General features: G+C 47.4%; 1 protein-coding gene and 1 long non-coding RNA gene across 2 annotated transcripts; one reads left to right on the top strand and one right to left on the bottom strand.

Annotated features, from left to right (window-relative positions):
* Window positions 1–287: 287 nt before the first annotated feature.
* Window positions 288–4385, top strand: dusp6 (dual specificity phosphatase 6). The gene is made up of 3 exons (XM_057052188.1): window positions 288–1239; window positions 1495–1929; window positions 2838–4385. Exons 1-3 carry the CDS (start codon window positions 837–839, stop codon window positions 3149–3151), a joined length of 1152 nt encoding a protein of 383 aa, XP_056908168.1. The 5' UTR covers window positions 288–836; the 3' UTR covers window positions 3152–4385.
* Window positions 4386–11301: 6916 nt separating this feature from the next.
* Window positions 11302–19296, bottom strand: LOC130536885 (uncharacterized). Its single transcript, XR_008953497.1, has 3 exons — window positions 18891–19296; window positions 12649–12730; window positions 11302–12572 (listed from the first exon to the last, which is right to left on the bottom strand). It is a non-coding gene; the product is annotated as an uncharacterized LOC130536885 (long non-coding RNA).
* Window positions 19297–19606: the final 310 nt, after the last annotated feature.

The raw sequence follows: 19606 nt of genomic DNA, 5'->3' as shown, positions 1-19606 counted from the left end.
GTAGTGTGAATCCTAATTTGATCACCCTCTTTCCTCTCCTCTTTCAGCAGCGGCCTCCCTTCCTCCCTCCCTCCCTCCCTTCCTTACTTCTCCCTGCAGTTCTTCTGTTTGTTTGCACTCACTTGATCCGGAGCGGAAATTCCTCTCCGTTTTTGTGAATGACAAACTCATTAACAATTCATCAACACGGGGCCGCTCCATCCGGCCCCCGTTTCCAAGGCGACCGCCGCCGAAAGCCATCTGATTGGTCGGGCGACATGTTGTATCCAATGAAACTCCTCCCGTTTGTAGCCATTCAGCAGTCTGGCGCCGCAGAGAGCGAATCGAGCCAGATCCTGCGGAGCTCCTATTCATACCGCAGACAGAGGAGCGGGACAGGCGGCACCGCACCGACACCGCACACATCCACAGACACCCCCGTCACAGGCAGCCTTTCCGCTGTGGATCTACCGTCCGGGAGAGAGATATTGAGAGAGGAAGGACCGGAGGAAGGAGCCCGTGAGCGCTGCCGCAAGGCCGGTGTGACTCATTGATAAATAACACGGACTCTCCGGGCAGATGCATGAATGACTGCCAGTGTGGCTCCACTCGGCAAATCTCTGTAGGAGACACGTTCGGGTGATTCAGGTGGACATTTAATGACGCACGGAGTCATTTCTTTTTCGAATTCGTCGTGTTTTAAACACTGTTTCCAACCGCTGCGTTTCCGAGGGCCCACGCAGCGCAAAGAAATCCCAGATTTTTTTGGATTGTTTTCCAGAGGCGCAGCCAGGAAAACCTCTCCAAAACTCCAAATCTCGCTTCTCGTCTTCAAATTTATCCACTCCTGCTTCTAAATGCTTGACAAGCTCAAGCCGGTCGTCCAACTCGACACGATAATGGCAATAAGCAAGACGGTGGGTTGGCTCCGGGAGCAGCTGGAGACGCGCAGGGACGGCCTGCTGGTCATGGACTGCCGGGCGCAGGAGCTCTACAAATCGTCGCACGTCGAGACGGCCATCAACGTGGCCATACCGAGCCTCATGCTGCGCCGGCTGAAGAAGGGCAACCTGCCCGTTCGGTCGCTGCTCTCGGACGGAGAAGACCGGGAGAAGTTCGTGCGCCGTTGCAAGACGGACACCATCGTGCTGTACGACGAGTACAGCCGGGAGTGGAACGAGAATGTTGACGGAGGCTCGGTGCTGGGTTTGCTGTTGAGGAGGATGAAGGATGAAGGCTACAAGGCCTATTATCTGGAGGGTGAGTGCTGTTCACATTCAGATCCCCGCGGCTCGTTTCACGCCTTTTTTGCCTATTGCGCAATTTTGTCACCTCTGAACGGTGTTTCGCGCTTCGTGCCGTTAACAATCAAACCTTTCCGGAGTCACACGACTCTCTCGCCGTCGCAAACTAACCTGTGGCGGATAGATCGATCCATAGGATCTGCACGCAGCGCGTACACGCCAAAACGCCGAGCTTGTGTTTATAGTTGCCTATTTCTGTCACATCTCACAGGCGGCTTCAGTAAATTCCAGGCCGAGTTTCCAGGTTTGTGTGAAACCAACCTGGACGGCTCCTCCAACAGCAGCTCCCCCACCGCGCAGGTGCTGGGCCTCGGCGGGCTGCGCATCAGCTCCGACTCCTCAGACATCGAGTCTGATATCGATCGGGACCCGTGCAGCGCCACTGACTCCGACGGGAGCCCGCTGTCCAACCCGCAGCCCTCCTTCCCGGTGGAGATCCTGCCGCATCTCTACCTGGGCTGCGCCAAGGACGCCACCAACCTGGACGTGCTGGAAGAGTACGGCATCAAGTACATCCTGAACGTCACCCCCAACCTGCCCAACCTCTTCGAGAACGCAGGGGAGTTTAAATACAAGCAGATCCCCATCTCGGATCACTGGAGCCAGAATCTCTCCCAGTTCTTCCCCGAGGCCATCGGCTTTATTGGTAAGAAATCCCGCAGAGCTGCAGATAGTTGTATTTGTTTCAGATGTCGGAAAATATGCCAGAAACCGAATGATTATTAGTCCCGGTGCGGTTAAAGTTACCAGCTAATTTGATTGTATTAAAATAAATTCTCATTTTGAAGAGGAGGAAAAGCCCCAGAATCCCTAATCTCTTTTAGTGCGATGTTTTATCTCTTCTTCTCGTGCAATTGAGATTAGATGAGGTGTCCCTGGCTGCGATCTTATCAGTCAATCAGGCGGGGACATGCAGAGCAGGCAGATTAAGGCCATTGTGTGGAGGCAAAGCAAAACGAGTCTGCATGCAATGGTTCACAGGCTCAAATGCACTGTGGACAGAGGATTTGACTTCAATGGAAGATGTCCTGGACTATCTCGTCCCGGGGCTTGTATAATTGCAGCGAAAAGGGAGATGTTGTAACAGGAGAATGGAGAGAGTGGACAAAGGGGAGGGGTGGGTAATTCAAGCGCAACAGGAAGGAAGTGGCATTGAAAGTAATCTAGGACATGGCACTGGCCCCCCTCTGTCCTCCCTCCACACTACAAAAGGAGCCATTTACAGGCCTTGTTGACATCCTGTTCGCCTTGACAGGGTACCCTCATGACTCCTGTGTTTACGCGTCCAAATGGCAGCATTGTTGGAGTAACCCCGGCGAACGGAAGAATGGTTTAATAGACCGTATAATGCTCGCTCTCCCAGGCGCTCACTGTCGGCCAAAGAAGTGTGGCGCGCCGCGCCTCCCTGTTGACCGGCGTGCTCGGGAGATAGCTGTGATAATGACTTCAGCAACCCTCCCACAGATGTGCACGGCGGCCTTTAATCTGTTTGTCCAGGAAGTAACGTTATCGCGACACGGCGTCTGAGCGTCCTCTCTTGTCTCTCCCCTCCAGATGAGGCTCGGGGCCAGAAGTGCGGCGTCCTGGTTCACTGCTTGGCCGGCATCAGCCGCTCGGTCACGGTCACGGTGGCCTACCTGATGCAGAAGCTCAACCTGTCCATGAACGACGCCTACGACATCGTCAAGATGAAGAAATCCAACATCTCGCCCAACTTCAACTTCATGGGCCAGCTGCTGGACTTCGAGCGCACGCTGAGCCTCAAGAGTCCGTGCGACAACCGCATCTCTGCGCCCAGCCAGCCGCTCTACTTCACCACGCCGACGAACCACAACGTCTTCCAGCTGGACCCCCTGGAGTCCACGTGAGAGCCGCTGTCGCCGCACCTCTTGATGCTGGAGGTTTAACGGGCCTTCTGTTGGGAACAACTGCTAAAGCTTCTCTTTTTTGACCTGGGTGAGCCGTGGGTGCTGCTGAACGTGGTTACCGGAGCGCCAAAGCTGCCTGGCTGAGGAGCAGCTGTTGTGACTGAATGAGGAGAGACAGAAAAGCGTCATTTAAAAGCAGACACTCTTGGTGCATCTCGCACCACCGCTGGTCTCCCGAGGTCTTTTCTCTCTTGTCGTCGTGGTGGCAGAGGGAGAACCTTACGCTTCGAAGCTCCCGGGCTGGTGTGCCAAAGAAACGTGATTGTTCAAACTGGACAGATGATAACGAGAGCCTTTTTCTAATTGTTCTTCGGCGGCTTCCCGAGACCCTGGGCTTCGCCGTCTCCGTTGTCTTCTGTGAAGACTTGCCTCCGTGGGGGTTTACATAACCCAGCTTTAAATCACACACTCTTGTACCAGACTTTTACATCTGTGGAGTCTTTTCAAACATTTATACATAATGTATATAATCCTAACAGGGGACAGTACAAAGCCTTGCTCCAGTATATACCCTTTGCAACAAGTGCGTATCGATTTGTTTTCATATTCTACATTTATGTAAGCAAACATATTGCATTTTGATCAGTACGTTAAAGTTGATTATGCCAAAAATCCAGTAGGCTTTTTAAGAGTTGTGTAAAACTTGTGTACACATGTAATATATTTGATACTGGCTTTGTGTGACGACAGCCGACGGCCTTGTTTTTGCACCACCCCCCTCACGAGTCGGTCTCCTTGGTTCTTTGCCTTACTTTTGCACTCAGCTTTTTTGTTTAGCGTGCATTAGCCGCCAGGAAAAATTCACTTATTATCTCAACTTGGCATCCTAGATTGCTTTTGTTCGGAGACCTTTTTTGGTTTTCTTTTTTTTTTTTTAAATCTGCCATCACCTAATGAAGACTAATGTGAACAATCCAGATGTGTGCAAAAGGGTGAACGGCCTCTGACCTACGGACAAAGTCGGAGGCTTTGTTCACTTCAGCTCTTCAGGGAAAACTCTGTAAAATGCAGTTTTTATTTGTCAAGACGGAGATGGAGGATCAAGCGTCGCCCCCTATAGAGAATGCATCTTTCTGGAGGAAACCGTCTCGGTCGCCTCTGCCAAACCCCTCCGCGCTCCTCTTACGAATGTAAAGAAAAGATAAGTTATTAATAAATTGCTATTTTGTCTAAACACTGTTCTTTCCCGTGTCTGATTTTCCCTATTCACTGACACACTCGTGGCGTTTGGTCCGTGTCCACACCGACACATTTATGTAAGTGTCTCCTCACCCGCGGTACAGTTCAGCGTTAACCAGCAGGAAGAGTCACGACAACAAAAACAGTTGAATCATGAGGCTGCTCACAAAGCTTTCATTATTCAATAACTGCAGCTCTCCACAAATCTCCCACTTACATTTCCTGTTGAGGGGAGAAAAAAAAACCCAAAACAACATCCTATCACATGATGGGTGTGTGTAGCGTGAGCAGCCGTCACACTGTGTTCTCAGAGACAATCATTCACAATGCTCAGAATGCTAGCAAACTGGTAGTAAACCATTCCTGTCACTGGTCTGGCTGGTTTGTCCAGGCGCTGCGTGAATGAACAGAGTCAGTGAATAAGTGTGCATCAGTTCTTTAGCGGAGGGTTTCTGGGACTCCTGTAGTGGTTTTCTCCTTGTGCAGGAAACCCACTTGACAAGACTCTTATGAAGTAATCCTAAAATGATCCGAAGATTATATTATTAATCCTAAGAGCAGATATTGGTCAGATCCTCTGCAGCTCAGGAGACTCCAGGTTTCTCTTAGCAAAGGTAGACAAAACACAAGTTGACGGTACTTTTATTCACATCTTTGTCCCTATTTATGATGAACAAAAAGCAGATTTATGGGAACAAGCAGGTCTTTACACGTTGACAGTAGCAATAGTCAGCTTCAAAAGCCCAAACACACGCCACAAATAAATGATTTATCCAATCAAGCTACATTTTAATAGGTGCCGTCGCTCTTCAACTTTGCCCAGTTTCCACTCTGTGGGACATTTTCCATTTCCTGGGTAATCATTTGAAAATTAGGACTCCTAAAATCCAGAAAAATGGAAACCGTGCAAGAATGGCCTCTGTGACCTTGCTCAGTTCTGATGTTTATGGATCGTAGCGCCTAATACACCTGTTATGTATTTAGAGTATCTGCTCAGAAAACTGTCCTTTGGTGTCAAAACCAGTAATAATGATGAATTTCCACACTTCCCAGGCTCCTCTGTCATATTATTACTGGAATGACAGCATACAGAATTCTGTTGTCGTGCCTCCTTTTTTTTAACCCCTCCATTCTGCAAGGAGTTCCTGACTAACTAGGAATGCCTGTTTTCATCATTCACATTACTCCTTGGCTTTTCCTGCACCTGCTCACCATAATGTAAAGCTATTTTTAGCCTGACCAAAGGCCTATTGCGTCTCCTCACCGTATATTCACTAAACCTGCTGCTCTGATCACATGGACACAGCTCTCGCCGTGACCCGACCATACATGTTTCCAGATCTCTCCGTGGCCTGCCCTGTCATGCTCGCGCTGCTGTCGTGATGAAGGTGCTGATGTGGTCTGCCAAGCCCATCTAGATGCCACTCTAAAATTAGTTCTGGTAGTTTCCTGTGCCCTTTAATCCTGAGCTTTAAAGCCACTAAAGGCCAAGCTGCAGACAGGAAGAGCGGCCATGAGGGCTGTGGGGTACTCTGCATGCCACACATACCCTCAACGCGATCTGTCAAGCCCGGTCCTGCCATGACATCACAGCGGCCCGCACTAAGAATAAACCTTCTCTGGCTTGGCTGTAGTTGGGTTTAGACTTGATTGATGACATCCGCGTGGTTCCAGAGACCTTTCCTTCAGCTGCAAATTCGCAGGGTTGATCCAGTGGATCCATTTTTTGAGGTCAAGACGCGTCACTGTCCAGCGTCAAGCAGAACACCTGAGAGCGTAGAATACCCGATGTTTGCTTTAACTAGCGGCTTTTTCATCTTTTCCTGAAGGTTTCGGTACACCCAGACATCATTAATAGCTCACACCAACAGCGAGCGTCATCTCCAGAACTTTTCCCTCGATTATAAAGGGAGCGCTCGTCTTTTCCCTTCCTGAATCATTGCCTGCTGACGGAAAGGCGTGTCGGCGAAGGGTTTAAGACATTTGTTTCAGAAGAGAACGGAGAACAGAAGGAAAGATACAGACATTAGCTTTGCCTTATTTGAAAATCCTGGAGTGCTGAAAGCCCCACGTTGGTGTGTGGACGTGACATCCAGGAGTGTCTGCCCCGCTTCCTGCAGCCTTTCAGGGCCTGAAAAGAAAGGCAAGAGTTTTCAGGGCTAAACTTGGCACGCCTGCTAATCCTCTGCCAACGGTTCCTGTCCCTGTTACCCTCAAGCGACAGCTTGCTGACAGCAGCCTCCTCCTCCCTCCGATCTGTCCCTCCTCCATCCATCCCTCCATCGGCTCCCACAGCACCCCCACCCACCTGTCTAATGTCACATTACTACCCCCTCCAGCAATTTCCTGTTGCCCTCGCAGATTGTGTTACAAGTTCCAAAACTGCAAAGACACACAAGCCCACACACACACACGCACGCACACACACACACACACACACACACACACACACACACACATGCACATAAAAACACCAAAAGCTCACTGTTAAAACACGTAGCTCTCACACACATAAGCACTCATATATGCCAGCCATGCTATCATTTCACTGCCAATCCTCACAATCTTGTTGGTTATAGCATCACACTTTCCAAGACACACACACACACACACACACACACACACACACACACACACACTTCCTAACCAGGGTATTAATCCAATTTAAAGTAAGTGATGTGATCAAAACTTGCCAGTCAACAGGCTTACAATAAATACACATCGTGTGTGCACATGTGTAACATGAAACACGGCACCAGCATGAAACTGTTTCTCGGGGTTTGAGATCTGGTGCACAGTCAGAGACGTGTTGAGGAGTTAGTGTGATTCTGTGAGGAATCGCAGAAAGGATCTGTTGACAAGGTGTGTGTGTGTGTGTAAAGTGGTGTGGACTGTCAGCAGGAGATCTGAAAATTAAAAATGGAGATGTGTGTTTGATTTATTAAAGTAAATATGTTTTTTTTCAAGCTTGGAATGCAAAACAGGTGGGACTGAAGCACAAAGATAATGCAGGCCAGTGTTCAGTCATCCCCCGTGTTTGAGGCACAACTGTGCACAAAGTTTCAGCTCCGTGTAAACCACTAGTCCACTAGTGTGGTTATATGGCTCCTTTCTGCTTATTGAATTAACTCTGCTTGTTATCATAAAGATTCCTTTTTCATTGAGCAAGCAGAAAAGCTTGGAAAGGTTAAGAGGCATCAGCTGAGCAACAGGACCAGCATCTGCCACTTTGTGCCGGGAGGACCAAGAGGAGCGCAGCCAGAGACCTTTAAAACCACCACCTGTCTGCCCCAGGTCTGCTGCTGGGCCTCCAGGAGGGAGGCCATATTGCCCAATGACCTGTGCTGGGATGTGTGTGTTCTCTTTACAAGCTTCCCCACCATTTCACATCTGTCACATGTGCTGACTTTGATCACACGAAGGCAGCACGCTGTCCTAAATTAGAGGGCTTGTATTTCTGTGTGAGTAGATCCACAGAGGGGGATCTATGGATCTTCTTTAGATAAACTTGGGTCAGCTAGTCTAATTTATATGACATCGACTTCATCGACAAAGCGGAAAGCAGTAATTATCTCCCGGTGCACCAGCTCACTGCTGTCCTGTCCAGATGTGTGTGTTCTTCCTTTCCAAGGACCAACTGGGGCATCGGGACATTGGCGGCTTTTCAAAGGTCCAGTTTAAGGTTGTGATCAGATAGAAGGGGTTAGGGTCAGGAGACGGGGGGTGCATTGCGTCACCCACGGCTGTAGGTTGCATCAACATCCTTCCCCACTGTTAAAATCATCGCTTGAGACCCTCGACCCCACCCACGCGCTCTGGAACGCTGGGAAAGAATGTCTGCAGTGGGGGGAGTCAAAGTTAGTCAATGATGAGCTTTGTTGTGTTTTTTCCTCCGCCTCTCTGCATGTCTGTAGTTGTAGTTTCCTCTGTTACAGCCATTAGGCCCCCAGTCTTCCTCTGGAATGAGCGTCTTAACCCTTCAGATTCTCCCAGTTTGCACTCACCATTTTAAGTGGAGCGAATGTTGACCTTCGGTGTGAGGAGATGCTAAACCTTCTGCTTTGCATCAGATCCCAAAAGTGGAAACAACATTGAAAGAGACAGTAAATCTGACATAAAATGCAACCTGCGCATCAGATCGTGCAATATCTCCTGCGCTGGCCTGACCTCTGACCCTGAACAGACATATGAGGAGGTCAAACAGAAGATGGATGGATTCCTGACACCACAGCCCTTCAGCTTAGATGGGATCCAGCTCCAAATACAGTGTAATGGACCATTGTTGATCTGAAACATTCTAAAATGAATTTGGACTTGAATGATCAACATTAGTGATCTGGGCCGGTTCTTTGAAGGCCCCCATGAGTCAGACTGGAGACTTATGAAAGCTTCACTTCAAAAACTATCTTTGGCTCCATTAGAAACCTTGAGTCAACGTGTCCTTCCACCCACAGACTCAAAGCTCCGTCTATTAATGTTGTGCTGAAGAAAAGCAAAAGGATACCCAGGTATAAAGAGTGGGGAAATCTAAAAAAAAGAAAGAAAGAAAGAAAGCAGAGACGCAGCAGTTGACGAAAGGTGTCTCCAAAGCTGGTGAATCATCTCTGCTCCCACTCAGCTCCATCCAGACAGATATTTATAGTCATTGTCATTAAAAATTCCCCTTTTTGAATAATAAAGGGGGGCCCACTTCACTGATTCCTGTTCCACGTTCCCAGCGTTGAGGCCAGCTATGCCCAGCGTCCACCCAGCGGTGAGACTGGCAGACGGGAATTTGTGTCAGATCTTCTCGTACTGGGAGACGACTCCAAATTAAGTGATAAATCCTGATTGTTGCAGCCGACCTGAGCTCGTAAAGGGCCGGGGTCCCATATCTGTGGCCTATTTTGTGTAGTTCCAAACAGGTTAGCTTCTCCTTCTCCCTTCAAATTAACACTGATCTTCTATTCAGAAACACTGTTAGCTGTTTTAATGGAATGCCTAAAATAACCTTTATATAATTCCTGTCAACACATTTATGTTCTCACCATGTCGTGACTCCAAAATTGTTTCGGTGCGGTCTGACACTCTAAAACTACACTACCGTCCTAGTCAAGTGCTCCTTCTAGCGTCTCTCTGGACAGGCGGTGCAGTTTCATCAGCGTCCACCCACGGGAGGCTGTTGGCATGCCGAGGAAGAGGAAGGGGAAGTGGATGATGAAGCCAGATTCAGGCCCGCCAGCCTGCTGGGTCTATCCAGCCCAGGTATGACTAATACTGCTGACACCTCGGCGCTACTTCAGCTGCTCAACAGCCTCTAATAAAGGAGACAGTGGGAGGAAATAGCACTCACTTCTGCAACCCAACTTTTCATTGGCTGATCAACAGAACTTTGCTAAATAGAGCAAAGATACGGGTCTCTCTATGTGCGTCCGCTCACACCGGCCGCGGTAACCAACCAGGATGCTTCTGGCTCAGCAGGGCTCCGGACTTCACCTGTAAACCCTGCATGATGCGGCATTAGCTGGGTAATGTAGTCCAAAGTACGTTTGATATCAGTGGATTCGGGATCGTCTCCCTTTTCGTGGGACTTCAAAGACGACTGGATTCTTTTTAGACTTTTTCGGGAGTCTAAACCTCAAGCATCAGTTAGAAATAAACACCATCGTCCTGTTTTACTATCTTTGTATGGTGGATGATGATGCACGAAATTTAGGGGTTAAAAAAGTCCCTTATGGACAAAACTGGCTGTTTTCCTGTAGGTTGCAGGTTTAAATGTATAAACGTGCCCCTCAGTTTGTCAAATTATACAACGGCAAAGGTTTAAATATAGCCCGTTATTATTATGTATGCTATTTGGAGCTTCGCGTGTATCTTTTGTCAGGATAGTGGGGGCTGGATTAATCAATTTTCATCTTCATCCATTAGCCAGCAGGGTTAGAAAGAAAAATGACACATCCTTGGCCCGAATGAGCCCCCACTCACCACTGGTGAATAAAAGGAATACAGAAAATAGAGCTTTTAGTTGCTCATCAGGGTAAAATGGGTTTTTCTTTTGTTGTTACCTGCACATTTTCATTCAGTGTTCCTTTATGGATCCCTGTGATTCTCATTGAAACTCAGTTTTTAGTGCTCAGCTTGGTGGATGGATGGATGGATGGATGGATGGATGGATGGATGGATGGATGGATGGATGGGTGGGTGGGTGGATGGATGGATGGATGGATGGGTGGGTGGATGGATGGATGGATGGATGGATGGATGGGTGGATGAATGGATGGATGGGTGGGTGGATGGTTGGATGGATGGATGCTACATTATTAAGTCATTATATGATTGTCATAGTTGCGTTACAGCCACCAGATTCCTGGTTGTTCCTGAGATTTTCACACTTCAGCGAGGAAAAACGACTTGAGAGTTTCAACAGTTTCGGCAGCACTCAGAGTTTCCTTCTGTTTGGTTTCAAAAATAGCGCAGGCAAAAAAAAACCAACCTCGTTTTCCATTGAATCCATCTGGTTCTGTGAGACTCTTTTCTGCTTGTCTTTGCACATCCACCCAGAGAACACAAGCAAAATCAAACATTTTAAACCAAACCTCAGTGAAACCTGTTACTAAGCCAAAAAGAAAAGGTCTTGGGGCCCCTAAAGGTATCATCACACCCTCTGTTAAGGTCGAGGAAGGAGTCTATTAGCGAACAGCGGGGGCCACACCGGATGGCAGAGCTGATGTAAGCTGGAGGCTGAGGAGCCGACAGAGGCTTGTAAATATTTTAGTGCGTCTAACGTTTTCCGTTGATGACCCCCCCCCCCCCCACACACACACACACCACACACACACACACAGGCACTTGACACTCAACTTTGTCCTCACCTCATTTTATAATGTCTGATTATTGATTTATGATAAAGAGGGGTTGTGGGTCAGGTTCAGAATAACAATAGGACCCTGGAGCTGGTCACAGGCTGATGGTGGATTTCATTCCATGTTTACAAGTCTGTTGTTGTCTTATGGCAATAAAATAAACAGGTAAAAGTGGTTAAGTTGGTAGAACCATGGGCGCCTGTTTGTCTGGGACTTTCACAGACACCGACTGACTTTACATGTGAAAAGTGCACAGGCTGGAAGGAAGCCACTGTCATGGTAACAGACTTTGAGATAAACCAAAAGCTAACTTCATTTGTGTGTGTGTGTGAATGTGCGCATGTGTGTTTTGTGTTCATAATTAGCTGGTGATTACAATGTAACCCTAGAAGGCTGCTCGTTGAGCGACTTCCTTCCTTCCCTGAGAGCAATGGTAATGACTAGCATTTACTAGCTAAATTACACACACACACTTTTTGTGGACGCATAATTACACACAGGAACACACAACGAAACACACCTTTACAGCCAAACAACATAAGTAGCTTCAGGTGAACTTGTCTTTTTAAACTTGTGAGGTTCCTTGCTGGCTGTCAAAGGTGCATTTGAGTTTGGCTCAAGTTATACAGCGGTCCAGGTGTTTGTCTTGTTTAGGTGTCTGGTCGGGACGGCACACGTTTCCCCCTCTGTGACGTCGGATTCACTCGACTCGCAGCGAGACGGTGGGAAAAACCTGCCAAGTTGCGCTAGGTTGTGCACAAGTTTGCCCAGATGGAAGCACAAACTCTTCATGTTTAATTTAAACTTAGTGCTTTATGATGTGTGCCAGTGTCACACACACACACACATGAGTACAAACAGGGCTTCGACAAACTGACCCTCGCCTACGCGGCCCTGACCCCTCCACTCCCCTTTTACAATGCAGGATGAGTGTTAAATTGCCGTGACCCTCCGTTCAACTCTGCCATGCTGATGCTGAGGAGGGAGATGGAGAGGAGAGCAGCCAAGTCGCCACAGAAACCAGCCGACACAGATCCGGTTACACCCACCAAGTTGTTTGATTTTTACTTATGGAGTAAAGAAAGTGGTAAAATAGGTTTGTGTTCCATAATGAAAGAGGCTGTGGCTCAATGTCCTCTATGGTGTTATTGTGGTTCCGGGAGGATTCTGTAGATCCCCCTGATGAAGGACAGGCGGGTAACATATCCGAGCTTTTGCTGTTATTGTTTAAAGGACTTTGGGATCTACTGCAGCTTAAACCAGACCAGAAACATCTTGCAGGTTGTGTTACAGGATATTGTTGTTCAGGCTCATCCACATGGTGCGTCAGCATCTTCCACCTTTAGGAACAAGCCATCATCAATGATCAAATAAAGCCAAATAAGTGCACATTCACACTGTTTGAATCAGAAATACCTGCTTTCATCCGGGGTCGATGTGTCCAGAAGCCCATTTCCACTGCGTCCTTATTATTCTAGTAACTGTCGCCCCAAATGACCTAGATTGAAAATCAGTGCATAAGAGGGCGGCATTTGTGAACCAGCATGATTTAATACAGTTGTGTAACCAGCATGGCAGCCAGGAAGGACAACACATGCTCAGGTTGGAGCATATGAGCAGATGACATCATAAATGGTGCGAATTTACCAAAGCAAACTTGCTGCTGCTCCAAATCGATGCTCAGAACCTCATTTTTAGCTGCATTTCACGACTGCTGTGCTCAATTCTTGTGGTTCTGGAGCGCTGCACCTATTTTATAGCGCCACCATAAGCTTTCAGTTTAACCTAAATGTGCTCCAGAAAATGCTGGTAGATAGAAAATAACAGTGTTTTACGCGATTTTATGTCCAGTTTAACCTGCACTACACAAATAAACATGTCCATTAAGGGGCTTTATAGTCCCCTGCTGTATTTCCATATTTTAAAAGCTGTTGTCTCTTCTTTAATCGTTCTAAATGTTTATTTCTATTTATTAGAAACTGGTGCAAAACACACACCTGTTTGAGTAACTTCCCCAACTCGTACCCTGCCTCCCTGACCCGGCCCTGCTCGGGCCTCGAGTGGGATAATGGCGAGCTGAGAGCGACAGCTGCATTTTAACTGCCCCAGGAGGGGGCATCAAGGGGGGGATGAGTGCCAGAACGGGGGGGGGGGGGGGGGGGGGCAATGAAAAGGAAATAAGGGACTGACAATACATTCCTTCCAAATGAGAAGGTGGGGAAAGTGTGTGAGTCAAAAGGTCACCAGGCTCACTCCTCACCTGCGAAGACTCCCGGCCCCGTCAGGAGGACGTGAGAACAGCAGGATGGTGTTAATTAAAGTGGGGGCGCGAACTGTTACCTCGCACAGCCTCTTGACGATAGAAGGAACACGAGTTCCTTCTATCGTCAATGAGCCTGACTGATGCAATTCAAATATTTTCATGAACGCGTTTAACATTTAGTTCACAGTTGCTGCCATTTGATTCTGACTCAGACGGCATCACAAGGAAAGGCTGCACTCTGGGTAACCCTGCGTCAAGGCTAACCACAGGCCATCGATCTGCACAAAGGCCTTCTGGGGGCCCCAAGGGTGGGCGGAGCCGTGGAGAATGGATGAGAGAGAAGGAGAAGGTGGTGGTGGTGGTGGGGGGGGGACTCACAAGAGCCCCCCCGAACGCCTCCAATTAAGGGCAGATTTCACGCTGTGCGACAAGCAGAGTGGCCAGAGCGAGGAAAGACTGTGGGCCTGAGAATGTGTGCTTCCGTATTGTGGGAGTTTGTCTAACCCTGAGTGTGGGGGAGTAGCTGGAAGTGCTGGGCTGTGCCACTGAAAGCCGTCAAATGTTTTTTTGTGTGGAGTGGAGGAAGGATTAGCTGCAGACAATGCGGGGCAGTAATCCTGGTTTTTGTTTTATTCCTTTCGTTCCTTCCGCCTCCTCTGTTCCCTGGTGAGCTTCAGTTTCTCCTTTCAGCCTCTTTTACTGTGAGAAAACTGAAATCACTGATTACCAGTAAATTAAGGAGAGATCGTCCCGCTCGCATGTCTAAGATCTTTAAACCAAAGCCTGAAATAACAATAAGAATACCACAACAAATAAAGAGGAAATGCCTCGTCTCACTGGTGGGGTCAGAGGTCACGGGCCGCCCTGATGCTTGTAAAGTTGTGGGTTTTTTTTCATGACGTCCTTCAGTTTGCAACCGTCAGGGGTGGGAGGGGTCGCTGTGGGGTCAGACACATCTGATCATTTCTGAGCTCCGGTTGTCTTGAACACAAAGATGGATCTCAACTCCTTAAATGATGTCTCTCATCTCAATATGCAGACGTGAGCCTCGTTAACAGCGTGCACACAACGGCGTGGACTTGATTATTAAACAACATTGAGTAGCCAAGCCGCACACACGGCCGCTACAGGAGAGGGCTTAAAGAGCAGACGAAGCTTTGCGCCACGGTGAGGGAGGCGTCTGTTTCTGGTGCGTCTGTTTTCATGACCCTTTGTGAACCCGCATGGGAGGAAGTGTTATGGAACCACATGAGCAACAGCAACATCAACACACCTCAAGGTCAACACTGAGGTGAGATGTGGCACATTCGGGTGACGACTGAAGACAGCCAGTCTCAGCGTGTGTGCGCTCGTGTGTGTGTGTGTGTGTGTGTGTGTGTGGTGTGTGTGTGTGTGTGCTTGTACATACTACACAATGAGGACCAATTCATGAGCACATTTTGGTTGGTCCTCAGAACTCCAAGAGCCTGTTCCAGGATGAAGAGTTTCAGGTCAGAATGGGGCTAAGGTTAGGGGTCAGGCTTTGTGATGGTTAGGTTTAGAGTAAAAGCTTGGGGGGGTGCATTATGTCAATGAACGACCTTATATGGTCAAACAAACAACCCAGTGCCAGTGTGTGTTTCCCATTAAGCAGCAGGTGGTCCTGGAGCTGCCATCTCTGTCATCAAAAGAGTTGTTGTGCTTCCATAAAATACTCTGAGTAAACTGTAGTACACTTTTGTCAGACGTACTGATGGATCTTTGGTGATTTTAATTACTACTTGTATCTTAAAACTGTTGCAAATGCCCGATTAATACAAATAATATCATTTATTTCACCTCATATAAACTGATGATTGAAAATTCCCAGAAAGTCATTTCACCTGAGAAATGCTGATTTAGTGATTTCAGAATCTGTAGTTAATCTGCCCTCACTTTTGGAAAAAGGATCAATCTGAGCCGCCGCGGCTTCGGCCGCGCTGCCACCGTTGATTAACCTGACCTGAATCCTCCCTTCAATACTGTCCATGAAGGCAGCAGAATTACCGCTTTTACCATCGTGTCAGTCGAATTTTCCCTACAGCAGGTTACAAGAGAGCGGAAAAATGAAGAACTCTGCATTTACTTCTAGAAAAAAGGGTTTGTTTTCAGTCCAACGATCAGGTATAGCACAGCGTGTTCTAATGCTGAAGCCATTGATGAGAGAAGCTTGTAATGAAACAGAAGCTGTTGAAATTAGCAAGGAATGAGCAAGAAAACACACTCCTTTAACAAAAACCGCAGCTTCCCGTTGCCGACCTATTTGGACTCGTTTATCTCGGTTGGACTTCAACAGCCACGCTCTCCAGAAGTGCTACAATGACCTCACTGACATGAACTCTATCTGACATCTCAGCTTACAGCTCCATAAAACAGCCATATCAAGGACACTCCCATTGTTTCTCAGCACTTTTCACCTTTCAAAGCAACATGAAAGCGGCTCTGCGTGCGTTCGCTCTAATCAGCCGGTATCAGTGTAAATCTGCATGAAGAGGGTCTGGAGGAACCCGGCCTAACCTGCAAACAACTGCTGACCTCAACTTGATCCCTCCTTCCCTGTCTGGAGCTGCAAAAACCAGAGGAATAATGTGCAACAAAGCTTTTTTTTTTTACTGCAAACCTGACAGGATGTCAATAAATGAGGGATCCATAAAGTCAGGGGCATTCTGTCTGTTTACAGCCCCTCATTTAAAACCCAAGCATGATGGGAACTGGTTTCAAACTAAAAAGCTAAATGGCCAGCTGGTTACTTTCTTCCCAAACCTTGGGAAGCGATGCAGCTCATTTGTTGCTCGTGGGTCCATATTTTTTGATGCTGACCGAACGTATAAAGAATTATTTTTCTTTTCCAGATGCTGACCAGTATTGTGAACATATTCCATTTGAAACTTTGAGAAAAAGAAAGCTTTGAGGAAGGCCTCAGGTGCTGCTGGGACCCATTTTGAATGAAAGCCTTAAACATGACTGCTACCCCCCTTCCCAGCACCCATGTGTTGTACAGTCTTACAGTATTGGTTCTGCATGAATCCCTTGAAATAAAGAATTCTTGAGGGTGATAAAAGCAATTTTTAGAGGATCAAAGATTTATTGGAGAAAAACCCAAATAAAGCGTGAACAAGCAGAAGCTAAATTGTTGCCCTAAAAAATGAAACACGCCTTGTGCTTCCCTCTCTGAACTTCGCACATGATGGTGTGACGCTCGCCTCTTCGGGGACCATGTGCGTTGCGGCTCGACTTAATGAGCTAGCATGGGGTGTAGCGGTATGAGGTTGAAGGAGGTTTCAGGTCAATAAAAGTTAACAGCCAATGGCCAATTAAAGCGGCTGTAGTGGGAGCAAGGAGGGTTCAGTTCATGAAGCGGCGCGGCTACGTTAGCCTGCTGTTCTCCCTCTGATTATGGCAGCGGTAGAAGGCTGGTAATGAAGACTCTGCAACAGCAGATGGGAGGCTGGCTAATGGTCAAGGGCTGCAGGGAATGACTTCAAAGAGCTGTTGAGTTGTGCTGCGTAGGGTGGTGTGGAGGTTGTGCAGCAATACAGACCCCACTCAAGGCTTTTATAGCTGAACAGGAAGGTTTATGTAGTCTGGCTTGTTTAGTCTGGTCAGATAACAAGGTACATTTACAATACTGAACTTTGATCTATAACTTGCTGTGGAAAGTGCGAGCAAAGTTCGCAGAGAAAAAGAGTCTGTTGGTTCCAGGCAGTCGGAAAGACAGTGGATGCTCTATGCACTCATTCATGAGACATTTGTCTCATTAACAGTGTCTAGACGTCATTGTGCAGACATTTTTCAGGTTGTTTTGCTAAAGGAATACCTTTACAGTGTCACGAGGAGAGTGTGGGGGAGGCACTTCTGATTGCTTGTGTAAATCTATCGCAGATTTATCCTTTATGTTGGAACTCAGTTGCATCAGATCTTTGTCTTTGAATGTCTAGGGGAGCACAAATGTGTTGCAGGACCATGGTGGATGGTTCGTCACATGTAAAACATTGTTCCATGAGATTAACTGCGTTCGCATTAAGTGTCACCATGGTGATGTCACAGATTCCTAAAGGAATGTGTTGTGTAAGGTAACTAAACCCAATAGGAAACACCAGATTCCTTCCTTCCTCTCCCACAAACATCCATTAACTAAAAGCTCTTACATAAATGTATTATGATGTAAACTGTAGCGTAGCAGCTGCAGAAGCATTAGGGTAGAAGACAAACTGCTGCTGCGGACATTTTCTAAGGTGGATCATCAATGAAGGCAGCTCCAGCCAGTGCAAAAGGCTCCCTAACTCAAAGGGGTACTGGATGACACAAGGTGGGGTCATAAAACCCAACTACCCCATGAAATGAAGCTGCAAGCACCTGAGCTGACGCTGTCTTAGCTGCAATACTATACGATTAATTAGGTAATGGTAATGGTAATAGGTAATAGATAATAGGTCATTTAATAAAAACGGAAGCATGTTTCCACAAGTGAATATAATATCCTTGCATTTGATTGGCAGCCTAATTGGCAGGCTTTTCACTCTTTCCTTCAGAGGTTAAGAAGCTAGGCTAAATCCGGTTTGCAGTCGCAGAATTCTTTAGAAAACAAATGCTGACCCAGGAGATTTACCCAGCAGGGCAGTTTCTTCCTGGACTCGTGAACCTGTGGTTGGGGTCAGTCATTCTGAAATCCCTGCATCTGTCAGCTCCCCGGCCGTGCTGTTTGTGCCACAGCTGCATCACAAAATATGTTCAGATGTGGCTAAATCAGAAGAATTATGCTTTCAGTGAGTCATGAGGACAATCAAGGAACATTCTGTCAAGTGACACTGGTTTATTTATAACTCAAGGTCATTTGTAGCAGTGTTTGTACCATCAAAACAGGCACAGTGGAGATTGTGGCGCTATTTATTTATACTTTGTGACAAAAATCAAGAATTTCCACAGGCTTTTCAAAGGATGAATCATACCAGAGACGTAATATGGCTTAAAATCATGAGAAAAAGACAAAATAATCGTCCAAAGCTGCAGTTGATTCATATTTCAAAATGTGTTTTCTGTTTATCATTCTGTCTTTTCAGAGCGGTCTGACCAACCAGACACTGACCAGTTTGTCTTTATGTAAATCCCTTCATTCTCAAAACATTCACATAATAATATTTTATGAAATCTTTAGCAACAAATATTAAAATGAGCAGAGGGATACGTTTCCTCGTGCATGCTGCTCCACACTAGCACAAGCAATGCACAAGCACACGAGTGCTGATGCACTCTAATGCACTTCAAACACACTCTACTTCCTCTTCTTTTGCTCTCTCTTCCTGACACAACAACTGGCACACACACACACACACACACACACACACACACACACACGAAGGCAGATCTCTGGGCTCACCGGAACGGGACAGTTGCTGAGGTAATCGTCAAAGGGGAGCAGCAGCCGCTCTCCAGCGAGCGCCTCCTGCATTATTGAAAGTCCGGTTCCTCCATGTCAACAGGAACTTCCTGCTTACCTGCATGGGTGATGCGTTCAGGGACCTGCACACATGCACACGTTAGTGACCTTGGCTTGCACAAGTGAGAGCAGCCGTCAACATCTCAGCGCGTGTGACCCGCTGGGATCGGAGGGATGTGTTCCAGTTTGAGCCCCGCAGGGCCGATTTACAGATTGTCAGTCGTTAAAGTGAGTGATCACACACTGAGAGGAAATTCTGCCGCCACAGCGGAGTAACTTTGTTCACAGAGGAACAAAGAAAGCGAGCCCGATACACAGAAACCAAGAATTCTGAGCGTCGCCAACCGGTGCTGGTTTCTCATTGTATCGTGGGTTCACGTAGCTTTAGTGCTGATTCAGAGGGACGTGAATACTCTGTATGGATCTCTGTTCCGGGTCTCAGCCCAGCCACCTTCCACAGCACTGACACGAGACATTGACATCAATTAAGCCCTTAAAACAAGTCTTGATAACCGAACAAAGTGGCGTGTTACTTCCCCCCTTCTCAGAACATACTGGCTGCCCGCAAAGGATGTCATGGGATACAGAGAGGAAGCCAAATATAACCACTATATTTCACATGACCGTTGGACAAATGATTCATTCAGGAGCAGGCG

The sequence above is a fragment of the Takifugu flavidus genome, chromosome 13 (assembly GCF_003711565.1).
Source record: "Takifugu flavidus isolate HTHZ2018 chromosome 13, ASM371156v2, whole genome shotgun sequence".
Taxonomy (NCBI): Eukaryota; Metazoa; Chordata; class Actinopteri; order Tetraodontiformes; family Tetraodontidae; genus Takifugu; species Takifugu flavidus.
This window is presented reverse-complemented; position numbering and strand designations above follow the sequence as displayed.